The sequence below is a fragment of the Centrocercus urophasianus genome, unplaced genomic scaffold (genome assembly GCF_019232065.1).
Source record: "Centrocercus urophasianus isolate 14NV4802_14NV808 unplaced genomic scaffold, USGS_Curo_1.0 seq_11, whole genome shotgun sequence".
Classification (NCBI taxonomy): Eukaryota; Metazoa; Chordata; class Aves; order Galliformes; family Phasianidae; genus Centrocercus; species Centrocercus urophasianus.
Window position 1 is genome coordinate 22471335 of NW_024884253.1, and position 12750 is coordinate 22484084.

General features: G+C 41.3%; 1 protein-coding gene across 2 annotated transcripts in view; it reads left to right on the forward strand.

The window, feature by feature from the left end:
- The first annotated feature begins 210 nt into the window (after nt 1–210).
- TRIQK (triple QxxK/R motif containing) overlaps nt 211–12750 on the forward strand; it is a 60185-nt gene continuing 47645 nt past the window's right edge. Inside the window, exon 1 of one of the 2 annotated variants that reach the window (XM_042839989.1) lies at nt 211–292. Coding sequence is in view for 1 of the 2 variants with exons in the window: in XM_042839987.1 (XP_042695921.1) it covers nt 2826–2856 (31 nt within the window). In the remaining variant the exon portion in view is untranslated. Of the gene's footprint in view, nt 293–2472; nt 2857–12750 lie in introns of those variants that run through there. The other variant, XM_042839987.1, reaches the window with a different exon arrangement.

Here is a 12750-nt window from a genome sequence, read left to right on the forward strand (position 1 = left end):
CCTACGGCAGGGCCGCAGGCATTCTGGCCGGCCACATCTGCAGCACCCCCAACCCGCAGCACTGCTCTGCCGACGCCGAGGGGTTCCACGGGCAGAGTGCAGGCTAGCGGGGCACCTCCATCCCATCTGCAGTCACAGCTGCGGCGGGGCGTGCCCTACCCCTAGCCCCTCGCCCCTTGCCGACGGGGCGGGCGACAACGGGAGGCGGGGCGGAGGCGGTAGCCCCGCCGGCACAGGACACCGCCCCGCCGCTGGAGGACGGAGGAGGCGGAGCTCTGCCGCTCAGCCCCAGGTACCGCGCCGCGTCCCGGGCTGGGCAAGGGGCGGCGGGTGGCGGAATGGGCCTTCGCCGCCAGGCCTGCGGTCGCCACGGCAACCGCTCCCCCCTCCAGCCGCCGGGCGCCGTGGGTGCGCTGCCCCGCCGTTCCTCCGGCGCCGCCATTGGCCTGCGGACAGACGCGCCCCGCCGGCGGCGCACTCGGCCGGCCCGCTGCCCCCGCGGGGTTCCGCCGCCATTGGCCGGCAGGAAGCGCTCGCCACCGCCATTGGCTGGAACGTGCTGCCAATCGGGGCGGTGCCAGAGCGCCGCCTTCGGAACGTGTGCTGAGGGGGCGGGAGGGGGCAGCGGCCGCAGCGAGCGTGGCCATCTTGGGTGTGGGTGGGAGCGCGGGGTCCGGAGGGCAGAGCGGGCAGCTCCCGGGGGGGTTCAGGCGATGTGGGGTCTGGCCGTGACCCTTCATCCTGCCATGAGCTCTATGCGGATCTCCCTCGCTGCTCTTGATAAATCCCTTGCCAGGGATCTCTTTAGTGCGGGCGGTGGATGAGGACGGGTCCGGATGAGGTTAGGGAGCTGGTAGCAGGTCTGCAATTGGTCTCGTGCAGCCCCACGGCTTTCCCTGGAGAGCCGTTTGTAGCCGTGCCAGACCCACCGCATGTGCGGGCTGTGGAGGGGCCGTTGTGACCAGCAGGCTGCCCTGGCGCTGAGGCTGGGCGAGCCCTGTCTTGTAGAGCTCACGGAGTTTACCTTTTGGGCGTGAAGTGTTCTGGGGACGTTGGACTCCTTTGTGTTTTCTGCAGAGCGAATTGGTCATCCTTAAGCTCAGAAAATCCTGTATGGGAATGTGGGAACCTCAGTGTTTCTGAATGTGAAGTGCTGACAGGGTTTTCTGTGAATGCAACTGTGTGGCTCTGAAACTGCTTTGTGCTTCATCAGCCTAAGCAGTGAGGACAGTGTGTTGTACCAGAAAACCCCTTTAAAAGAGCTCGTGGTGTAACTGGGCTGGTGGTATTGCGCACGTTTTGATTTAATGACATTTCATTTGAGCCTCAAGTTCTGTGCTGTTAAGGGTCAGGCTCTTGAAGTTGAGAGCTGTCTCATACTGATCAGAATGCAAGGGTACCTGCTGGTAAAAAACAATTTTTTCAGCATTTGCTACCAGTCTGGGTAGTCTGTGGTAGAAAACAGCAGAAATTGATGTTTACCAGTTGCGGAATACCTGCAATTATGGTGAAATTTGAATTATTTCTTAACTAGCACTGTTTGGTGTGTTTTACTGGGCTGAATCACTTCTTGGTGCAAAATGGGCTAGGAACAAGCTTGGTTGTTGAGAGCATAACTTGTCCTGCCATTTTTTTCTTTTGTGATGCTTTTGTCGGCATGGTTATCTTTGATCTTGAAATAGTGCATATTTATCCTTCTAGGACTTGCTTTTTTGTTGTTGTCTTTATCGAAGGCATGAAGATATAAGCGTATGTAGGCCAGTGAACTAAGTGCAAACAGAAAATAAAGAAGGGTTGGCTTTTAAAGAAATTAATCACACCAGTACACAGAGTTACCACATCAGTTGCTCATTTTGTTACTTGTTTCAATATGTAAATCCTCTTAGTAATTTATAATATAAATTACTATAAATAATATGCTAATATAATAATAATATATTATAAAATAGAGTAATCTTCTATCTTGATCTGCTTGAGCATGAGCATTGACTGAGTAACCTCAAGAGGTCCCCTCCAAAATCACTGGTTCTGTTGCTTCATTTAATCAAGTGGAGTTTACAACAAGATTCTGCAATCGGTTTCTTTGTCTGAAACAGTATTTAGTATCAGTAGAGGCAATATAGTAGAAAACAAACAAAAAAAAAACAATAGGCCTTGTTTTTCTGCAGATTTGGGGCTTAAAATATCTAGGATTGGGAAGATTATAACAAATCACTGAAATGGAGATTTCTGCTCACTGGCAAAACTTTCTGAATTGAGTCTTGTATCTATATATGTGCTGGCACATACATGTCTGTATATATTTGTCTGTTAAGTTCCATAAAACAGGATTACTCTTAAGCTTCAGATGCAAACAGTTGAGTTGCTGAATTCAATTACTGCATCAAATTTAATGAACAAGCTTTTTCCAAACCTCTTTCCATAAAAACAGACTTCAGTGAAATGAAATACGGAGGCATATATCTTATTTCTTTGTAAAATCATACATAAAGACTGTTTTCCTTTTAAATTTTTATTAACTTGAACTGCATGCTGAAAGAGTCCTTGTGCGCTTCTGCCAGCTTATGACTTCTTCACACCTCTTGCTGTTACACTGTGCAGCTTTTTAAGATAAGGGAACTAATTTGTGTGCCAAGTTTTATGCCAGGTATGAGAAAATCCTCTAACCCAATATTGGTCACAAATAGGAAATGAAGACCTGGTCAATTAAGCTAATGTGTCAACCTGTTAAACTACCCAGTGTATATCTGGGATTTGCTTTGTTTGGATATTTGAGCCAAATTTGCAGCTGAGTGTTGAAGGAAGGCTGAAGTTTGGTGCGCGAAATGGCAGTACCTCCAGCAAACAAGATAACTGGTGTGTTTTCTTTTGATGTTTGCTTTATTCTTGGTGCAGTGAAGACTTTTTGATTGGGTTTTCTTGTGAAGTTTGTTTCTTGGTACCATGAATTTTTCTTAGGGCATCTTAAAAATCTTTAAGAAGAAACTAGCAGAGATTAGTTAGAATTCCAATTAATTATAGTTTCCTTGAGATTTTTCTCATAACCATGAAGTTCTTGGTTTTGTTTTACTTCCGGATATTTTCATATTAATCTGAACCTTTTAATTGGACAAAACAAACTGAGTTACAGGAAAGGCTGGAATACTTTGGACAGTCTTTATATATTCCCGAAGCAGGCTAATTTTACACAATGAGATTAAAAGTTTATTTAAAAATAAAAAACAGGTTACCATCATCTTGGTTAAGATCATCTGCTAAGTACTGATTCTACCAAAGTAAATTGTTATGTTTTTGTGTTAGGAGGTACATAATGAACGTGACACAATTGTCTCCCTCAATTTTCTGACTTTCTTCCAATACCAATATTTTAATGTATTTACATCTGGGAAGCAGGACTGCAAAAGTGTATATTCTCTGCCACAAACTCTACTGTAATTTTTTTTTTTGCACTTGCTTCTTGCAGGTTTATTTTTCATTGCGAAAGAAACATTAAAGAAAGTTACAGAATGCATACAAGCTGATCATATTTTAAAGTAAAGAATGAAGTGCTTTGCAGTGCAATGGCTATTCTCATCTCAAATGAAGTCTGCGATGATTAAATATTAAAATGATCGATGGCCTAAATTAATATAAGAACTTTTCAGCGGATTATTACAAAGATTAACATTTTTAATGTTTTAATACTTCCGTAGTTTATCAATCATGGGCACAGTGAAACTGTTTTTAGTTAGCAAGCTGATGAACTCATATATCATTGCAATATTATGCATAACATAAACATCGTGATGTTGTTGGTAGAAGAGATAAAGAAACACAATTTATGTTGTGGCTCATTAATAATCAGTTTAGGTCTTGGAGTATTTTTTGGCACAGAAGAAGCAGGTAGGATTAGTATTATTATTGTTCATTCATGTGTTGTGATTGTTCTTCGCGTATCCTTCATAGAATCACAAAATTGTAGGGGTTGGAAGGGACCTCCGGAGATCATCGAGTCCAACCCCCCTGCCAAAGCAGGTTCCCTACAGCAGGTCGCACAGGTTGGCATCCAGGCAGGTCTGGAACATCTCCAGAGAAGGAGACTCCACCACCTCCCTGGGCAGCCTGTTCCAGTGCTCCGTCACCTCACTGTAAAGAAGTTCTTGTGCATATTTGTGCAGAACTTCCTATGCTGCAGTTTCCGGCCGTTTCCCTTTGTCCTGTCTCCACTCACCACTGAAAAGAGTCCGGCCTCACCATTCTGCCCCCCACACCTTAGATATTTATAGACCTGGATCAGGTCCCCTCTCAGTCTTCTTTTCTCAAGGCTGAACAGACCCAGTTCACTCAGCCTTTCTTCATAATCATTGAATCATAGAATGACTTGGGTTGGAAGGGACCTTAAAGACCACCTAGCTCTAGTGCCCTGTTGTGGGCAGGGCTGCCACCCACCAGATCAGGCTTCCCCATCCAACCTGACCTTGAACTCCAGGAATGGTGCATCCACAGCTTCTCTAGGCAGTGCTAGTGCCTCTCCTCTCCAGTAAATAAATTTCCTCTCTTTTAGTTTGAAGCCATTTATTGCTGTCCTATCATTATTTAGAGCATGTAAAAAGTCAGTTCTCCTATTCATAAGCTCACTTTAAGTACTGGAATGCTGCAGTGAGATCTCTACAGAGCCTTCTCCAACATAATCAAGCCCAACTGCCTCAACCTTTCTTCGTAGGAGAGGTGCTCCAGCCCTCTGGTGATCTTAGTGGCCCTCCTCTGGTCCCACTCCAGAAGCTCCATATCTTTCTTCTACTGGGGCCCCAGTTGTTTTCCATTAAAACCAAGATATGCTGTGTTGAATTAGTGGATGCAAGCCCAATAGCTTGACTCCTAGTCAAGAGGGAAAATGGATAACAGGAAAGGAAGGCTACAATAGAAATCCAGAAATAGCCGTTGAGCTGGTGAAATGAATAAATGGGGAAAAAACTTCTGACAGCAGAAGCTTAAAGTGGAGAAGGTGCTTATACCAGAAATGGCAATATGAGTGAGTAGAATAGCAAAGGTTAGCATTAGGTCAATGCAGAGAGTAGTACTGGGAAGTTAAATTCCAGAGGGCAAGTTGAAGCACATCATCCTGTACACGGGGCCAGTTTGTTGCCAGCTGCTAATGCTCTTGCTTCTATTCTTAAGTAAGACAATGAAGTAAAAGACTACATTGTATTGCCTGTAGTTGGTTGCCTTTAGCCAGAAAGACACATTGTTCCTCATGTTTTTCCCACTGAAAATAATAATAATAAAAAAAAGAAACGAAGTGCCTTTTATGTTGTGAACTCTGTTATGTAGAGGGGGAAACAAATTGGGTTGGAAGTGTAGTAGATCTTAAAGTTTGTTTCCTTTCTGCCTGTGCTGTGTGATGTAAATGAAGAAAAGGTTAAGTTTACCCATGGTAATTCTCTTTCTCATTTACATTATCAGTCAGCCTTTGTAGCTTTTCATGCTTTCATGTATTGTGTTTTCATTGTAATCTGTACATACAAAGTCCTCAATTCTACGAACTCATATGCTCAAATTTATTCCTTATTGGCTCTGACAGATGTGCTCTGGAAGCCTTTGGTACTAGGTTTAAGATGCTGCCAGCTGGTCGCCTTCTTCCCAACTCCAGCTGCAGTCTGTGGGGAAGAGCCCACGATCCCCGTATCTTAGTCACAAGAGTCTGCTTCCTTTCTCCTTAACCCAAATCTACTTTTCAGTAGATGGAGCTGATGCACGGACTGTGAACGGAGCTCCTGGGACAAAGTGCATCCCACCTTTCTTCCACGTCTTAGAGATGGTTGGCAGCAGCACTGTAAAGCCTCTGGGGTGGACTCAGTTTGCTGATGAGACTCTGCTGGAATTTCAGTTGAATGTGTTTTTGACTTTGTTTTTGACAACCTGTGTTTCCCACCTTTTACTCTACTGAATCAGCATGGAGGACGTTTCACTGCTTCGCTTTACCTATTGCCATCTTCTGGTTTTGTCTGCTTAGAAATGATCATGCCTAAAAGCTTATAAATCCTTCTGTCATGTAGTGAGTATGCCATAGAAATTGTCCAGTAGGCAGTTCTTGTGTTGAACTCATTGTGTGTGGAGCTGATTAAGATGCCTGCAATTAAGATTACATCACTTTATTGCAAGACCAGTTTTGTATTACTGATGTCCTTGCCAAAAGGAAACAGTTAACCTGGAGCAGTGGATTATTTGTTTTGGTTTTGTGTCTTGGCTATCAAATTGAAAGTACACTATTTGTATAGTTAACAGTGAAATTTGATTAGGTCATTTATTGACTGTTATTAGGACTAAAATTAATTTAAAAACGAGTAATAATAAAATGGATAAACAGCTGGGTAGGTGCCAACACTCAGAAGCAGTGGCTGGAAGCCACTGCCAGCGGGTGAGCGCTGATGGGGATTTCTACCAGTGTTACCTTTGAGTGTGCTTGTAGAGCTAGAGGTGGTTCTGGTAGAGAGCAGTGACAAAAAGAGCTGATACACGTCAGGGTGGAGATGAGAAAGCAAACTGAATCCCTGTATCTAGTTCTGATTTCTCAAAAAATCACATCCTGAAAAAAACTTTGAAGATGCAGGCTTACTGCTGCTAATGGCAGTGGTGCTTGAAAGCGGATTCAAGCTCGCTGTAATGTTTCAGAGTGCATGGCTACCTTACCGTGCAGGGCTTCAGCAAGGTCTCTTAGATGGCTGTCCTGTAGGCTGTGGCAGAGGCCCTCCTATGTATGTGGTGTGGAAGCGCTCGGCAAGCCTCTGCTCAGCACCCCTGTGATTTTGTTACTTCTTTTCATTAGATGGAGTGTGGAAGGTATTGTTTCCTTTTTATTGTATGAGTGCCTCATGAAAAGCTTTGTATAATTTGTTGTTTTGTCTTTTTTTTTTTAACGTTAGACTTAAGTGTGATTAAATTCAAGTGCGATTTTAGTGGACGCACAAAGAATTTCAGCAGCTGATAATTTGAGTTTTTTCATTCTGCATTCAGAAAATGGTCAAAGCAAGAGTGGATGTTGCTTTCTTTGGAATTTTTTGACATATACCTTTTAATTTGTGAATGTATCTTTCTGTAATTTGGAGTAGGAAGGTTAAAAGAGCATTCTTAGTTCAGTATTAACCTTATTCTGAAAAATAGGATAATTTGAAAGTCTGAGTTATTTCAGTATCTTTCAGATTATACGGAGCAGCAGACTAACAGGCAAAGCAGGGAGAAGGTATTCTGGAAAAAATTATTATTACAGAGACAAAACCTATTTTAAAAAAAGCTTCAAAGTATTTTCATCTTAAGTACACCAGTGGGGTTAAATAATATTTGTAACTTCTGTTAAAGTAACACATCATAATAATTTAAAACAAAAGGTCCCAGTGCACTTGCTAATATCCTTTATGGCTTCAGTAAAATACATCTGAAATGATTTACAAAGCAAAGCTTCTGAATACATTCTTCCAGTTCTACATGAGAAGAGAGTCTGTTTATCTTCATGTATGTTTATATATACCCATGGAAATTATGATCTAAATGTGGGTACAGTACTAAAACATAGCCATATAAGCAGAGTGAAGAATCCAAAGCACTTGCATTCTGTCATTTATTGCACACAAGTCGTGTATATTGTATAGGCTCTGTTCAATTCTGTATCCTGACCATAGAAGGAGTCTATAGAATCTGTGCTGTATCTTGAGGAGGCTGACAGGAGAAAGAAAGAAAAAGTTCAGAGCAGCTGCTCTCTGAGCGAACTTGTCTGGTTTTGAGCATCCTGACCTGAACACTGTCAGTACTGAAAAGAGCCAAGAGCTGGAAAGGTGTTTGTGATGTACAATATTGCACTAACTATTAATTGCATTAACTCACCTTATTAAAAAGCAAAATTAAAATCAGCATGGAAACAGCCAGGGATGACAGTCAAGCTTAGTGCGAGTAATGAAAATATTTTGGACTTTTAAAGTAGAAACAACCAAGCCAGACTCCTTCTGAACATTGATCCAGCTTTCCTTAAACTTCTTGAGTCTGGTTGTGACAGTGTGCAGTGTGTGGTAGGCACAGTGGTGCAGTTGTATAGTGGAGGTTGAACTGAGCAGTTGTTCCAGACAGAGAAGCAACTTGCAGTTTCTTATGCTGATTGGTGTTGAATCTGTTTGTCTTCATGAAAGCCAGCCTGATGTTGTCTTAATGCATGCTCCAGCACTTTTTGTTGGTTGTATGCAGTCTACCAGGCTCTACTTCAGGCAGCATATGCCTCTCTGTTTAATGTTATATTACACAAATATATTTATGGTGTGTACAATTTCATGTAACCATGTGACTTCAGCTATCTAAATGACTACAATTCCTTTGCGTGTTCATCTCCATTGGTGCCATCCTCTACTTTGACTTTCTTCTGAACAATTAGCAAAATTTGTTTTCTCTTTGACACAAACACACTTAAAGAGTTCGTGTCTCCATTTGTTCCCAGTGTTCCCAGTCTGTTCCCATTTGAGTTTTTACAGGGAAAGTTGTGGATAGGACCCAGGCAGCTGTGCACAAGTGTTTGCACCAGGGAACTTCCCGTATTCTCATAATTCATTGATATTCCAACTGATGTGTTCTACTGCATGACAATCTCTTCTTTTTGCTGCCTTTTCTTCCCAGCTTATTCTTCTCCATGCTTGTTCTCTCTTTGCCTTAAAATGTGGCAACAAAAGTTTACCACTTTTTCTGATGTCTGTCAAAGTTTCCTTATATGAAGGCTTTATCCTGCTCCTGATACAGTCCTAATTCAGTTTTTTTCTTCAAGATTCAGATTTTCTTATGGTTATCAATGGTTTTATGTTCACTTTTTTTTTTTTCCCCCAAATAGAATATAAGCCTCTTCAAGCAATTATACCCTATACGGTATTTATCTTGAAAATCATTGCCTTTAATAGACTCTCCAGGTCAGTTTCATGAGAGCCAACACTTGAGTAATTTAGATGTAATCTGCTGAGAGCATGCTTGGGCTGTTGTTTCAAACTACTTTGGAAACTACTGAACCGATATTATTTAAGCCATATTAAACTCTTCACCCAATTGTGGCTTTATCCTTAAAAACCTGTAGAGTAGGGCTTGTTTTTGAAAATGCTGCCTCTAACATCTGCGGGTCTGTTCAATAAGGCTGACTATTAAGCTCATTAGAAAGTGCTAAAGGGCTGAAAAACTTTACATTTCCTGTGTTAGTACTAAATACTGTGGTTTCTGCTTTGCTGCTGCTTTACAGCTCTGAAATTTTAAAGAAAAATACAAAAATGATGTATTGCAATAAGCTAAGGAGATGCAAGTCAGCTTCACCTTCTGGTCTTTATGAAGAAGGTGAGCAGATTATTCTGTCTTTAATAAGTTATTGAAAAGTAGTAGAAAATGATGATGCTAAAGCCACCAAATTAGAACTCAACACTTAATATTTCTTTCACCTGGTGACTAGAACAGATTATTTTTTTTGAAGCCGCTTTCCTGAATGCCTATTACAGCATGTGAGACAACAAAAGGGACATCAAACAATTTTTCTTCCTTCATGGATCAGTCTATTTAGTGCTTATTGAGCTGCAGTATTTTCAGAAAGGGAAAGAAAAATTCATTCTGAACAGTGGATGGAAAGATTACCTCTTAAGTCCTTTCGAATACCGGGTTTTGTAATAGAGCTTATAATTCAGTTTGGCTGAAGTGTTACAATTAGATCTACGTGGGCTGAAATTTTATTTGCTGCTGCGGTGTGTAGCCTGCTTTCAACTTGTGTGTGCTTGCTCGAGGTAAGAAATGAGACAATCATTAGACTGTAAGAATGGTGACCAGTTTTAGTAATTACCATAGCATGAAGCCATGGGCTGCATTAAAAAAGGGGTGGCCAGCAGGGAGGGGGAGGTGACTGTCCCCCTGTACTCGGCTCTTGGGAGGCCCCATCTGGAGTACTGCGTCCAGGTCTGGGGCCTGCAGTACAGGAAGGACGTGGAGCTCTTGAAACGTGTTCAGAGAAAGGCCACTAAGATGATCAGAGGGCTGGATCACCTCTCCTATGAGGAAAGGTTGAGGGAGCTAGGCTTGTTTAGCTTGGAGAAGAGAAGGCTTCAGGAGACCTGGAAGAAATACCTTCCAGTATTTGAAGGGAGCTTATAAACAGGAGGGGGAACAGCTGTTTATGAGGGTGGACAGTGATAGGACAAGGGGGAATGGTCTTAAGCTGAGACAGGGAGGGGTTATGTTAGATATTAGGAGGAAGTTTTTCACTCAGAGGATGGTGACACACTGGAACAGGTTGCCCAAGGAGGTTGTGGATGCCCCATCCCTGGAGGCATTCAAGGCCAGGCTGGATGTGGCTCTGGGCAGCCTGGTCTGGTGGTTGGTGATCCTGCACATAGCAGGAAGTTGAAACTCGAGGACAATTGTGGTCCTTTTCAATCCGGGCCATTCGATGATATATGGTAAATCATGTGTGATGAGACATTGTATTACACTGAAGTGAGATATGTACCAGAAGAACGTAGAAAGGAAAAAAAAATTAACTAATATTTTTTTTTCCTGTACGTATAGCCTCAAGAAGTTACTATTTTTTATTCTCACTGAAGATCGTATCCCACTTTGCTATATTGCAAAGATTGTGAATCAGACATTCTGCCCTCTGAGTGGTTGTGACATCAAGTGCAAGGTGAATATGCTAAAGTATGATTTCTCACTAAATATTTCTTCTCATTTAAGGAAGAAATAACAATTTTAGTTCCTTTAAAGATGAGCCTAAGCTTAAAATCTTCAAATGAGGAATTAGGAAGTGTATATTATTAAGCACTGAGACTTTTAGCAAATGGTGACTTCTGGCAAATCCAGGAAATCAGTAACATCTGAAAAAATATGTTTGTGTCACTTCCCAAAAGCAATGAAATAGGGAATGGAGGATTATTTTCTGGTTTAAAGGGGAAGAAGAAACTGTTCTTCCCCTTCTCTACCATCCAGCAGAGCAAAACAGAATTTCTGAGGTCTGTAGGAATATGAGGTTAGTGTTGCCACATGGTGCTCTACGAAACGCAAGATTTTTAACTTCATAACAAATTAAGAGTGAAGTGCTTAGACAGACTTAGCTGATTTTTAAATTTAAGGTCTTTGACCTCATGCTTTATACCTGTTCTTTAAATTATTCCCTGTTTCATCAAAGGAAACGAATGCTGAAGGTATGTGTGTGGTGATCCTAGCAGGAATCAAGCTGCCTGTACTTAGCAGTACCTCCAAACTTCTGCTGCCGCTGCCTGACTGAGACACAACAAATAATTGCTTCCTGTGGTTGCTTGTGATTCAATGAAGTTTTAGCTCTATTGGCAGAGTTAAGGGTGGGCCGGGTGCCTGCCTGGGTTTCTTCCCACCCTTTTACCTCAGCGTTCTACCATAATTCCCCCCAGAAAGTTTAAACAGATTATGGTATTTTGAAGAATGTTAGTTTTGAAAGCTGCATATGGTGTAATTTATTGTATAATTTTCCCTTTAGCAAGGATTACTCTTTCCTCTTGGAAATACTATATTTTGAACTGTCTGGCAAGGCAGAAGTGAACTACATGGATGCTTTTTTTTTTTCCTTGTTGAACTTTTTCATGGGAATTCCTTGATGCAACAGTACTGTCATATTCTTACAAAAAATAAAGACCAAAAAACAAACAAAAAAAAACTTTCATCTTTGAAAGTTTGCGGTTTTAAATTTGTTCAGATGAAGATCTGTCTTCATATGAAAATGTGCATAGTGTTTCACAGATGGTATGGCTTGTTCAGTTCTGAAATGGGCAGGGATTTTGGTTCTGAAGGGGGAGAACAAGTCCTAATAATGAAAAGTAAGAGTAAGGTGTATAGCATCTCTCCAGATAGAGATAATTTCTGTAATATCTTCTGCAAAATGTCGTGCTTTTTATGAGAAATACTATAAAACCAATTCCTATGCAAATATCTTCTGCCTAAGTAATGTTTTAAAAAGTGAGTTGGTTCTTCTTGCAGAAGTTGTGGCAAACTCCTGTGGGTGACAAAAGAACCTCTGACAATTTTTAAGTCTTTTTGCTTAAAAAATTTATATCAGTGTGAAGCCTTTCAAAAAATCTTAGTTGAGTTTTGTGATCTTGAATATTTTCTCTATTTTTCCTTGCTGTCTTGAACACATTTAATGACAATCTTTTCAACTCTTCAGATATTCAAAAACATCTTACACCTTGCAAAAGTAAGGAATCTTCCTGCTAAATGAGCAAATGCAAATATTTGGGCCTAATTGAACCCACTAAATGCTAGGTACTGAGGGGAGGTTTTGGTCCTACTTTTACATGAAGCAAACATCCTGACATATGGCAGAAAAAATGTTGTAATTCCCAGATGGATGCCATCCTGGGATGCATAAGTGTTTGTTGTCCTCATCTACACTATTAGGATTGTTTCAGCAACATTTTTTCCACCTGAATTTATACAATCTTGTTTGGGTTTATTTGTTGTTTAATTTTTCCAAAATTAGCTGAACTTAAAGTGACCTCCTCTACTTCCAAGCTTAAACTGAAAATGTGTTAAATCCTTTTTATTAAAAAAATAATCTTTACAAAGCTAGATTCTACAAGAAGCACCAGGGGCAAGGACTGTTTCCTTTGAAATACTCCCAGCCTTAGAGAGGAACCTTCCAGAGGAAGAGTAAGGACTACTAAAAGACTTATTCATAAGACATGTTTAGGTCAGTCAGTGAATGATTTTTAAGTACTAGTAAAGCTTTTAAAATTCTTATTC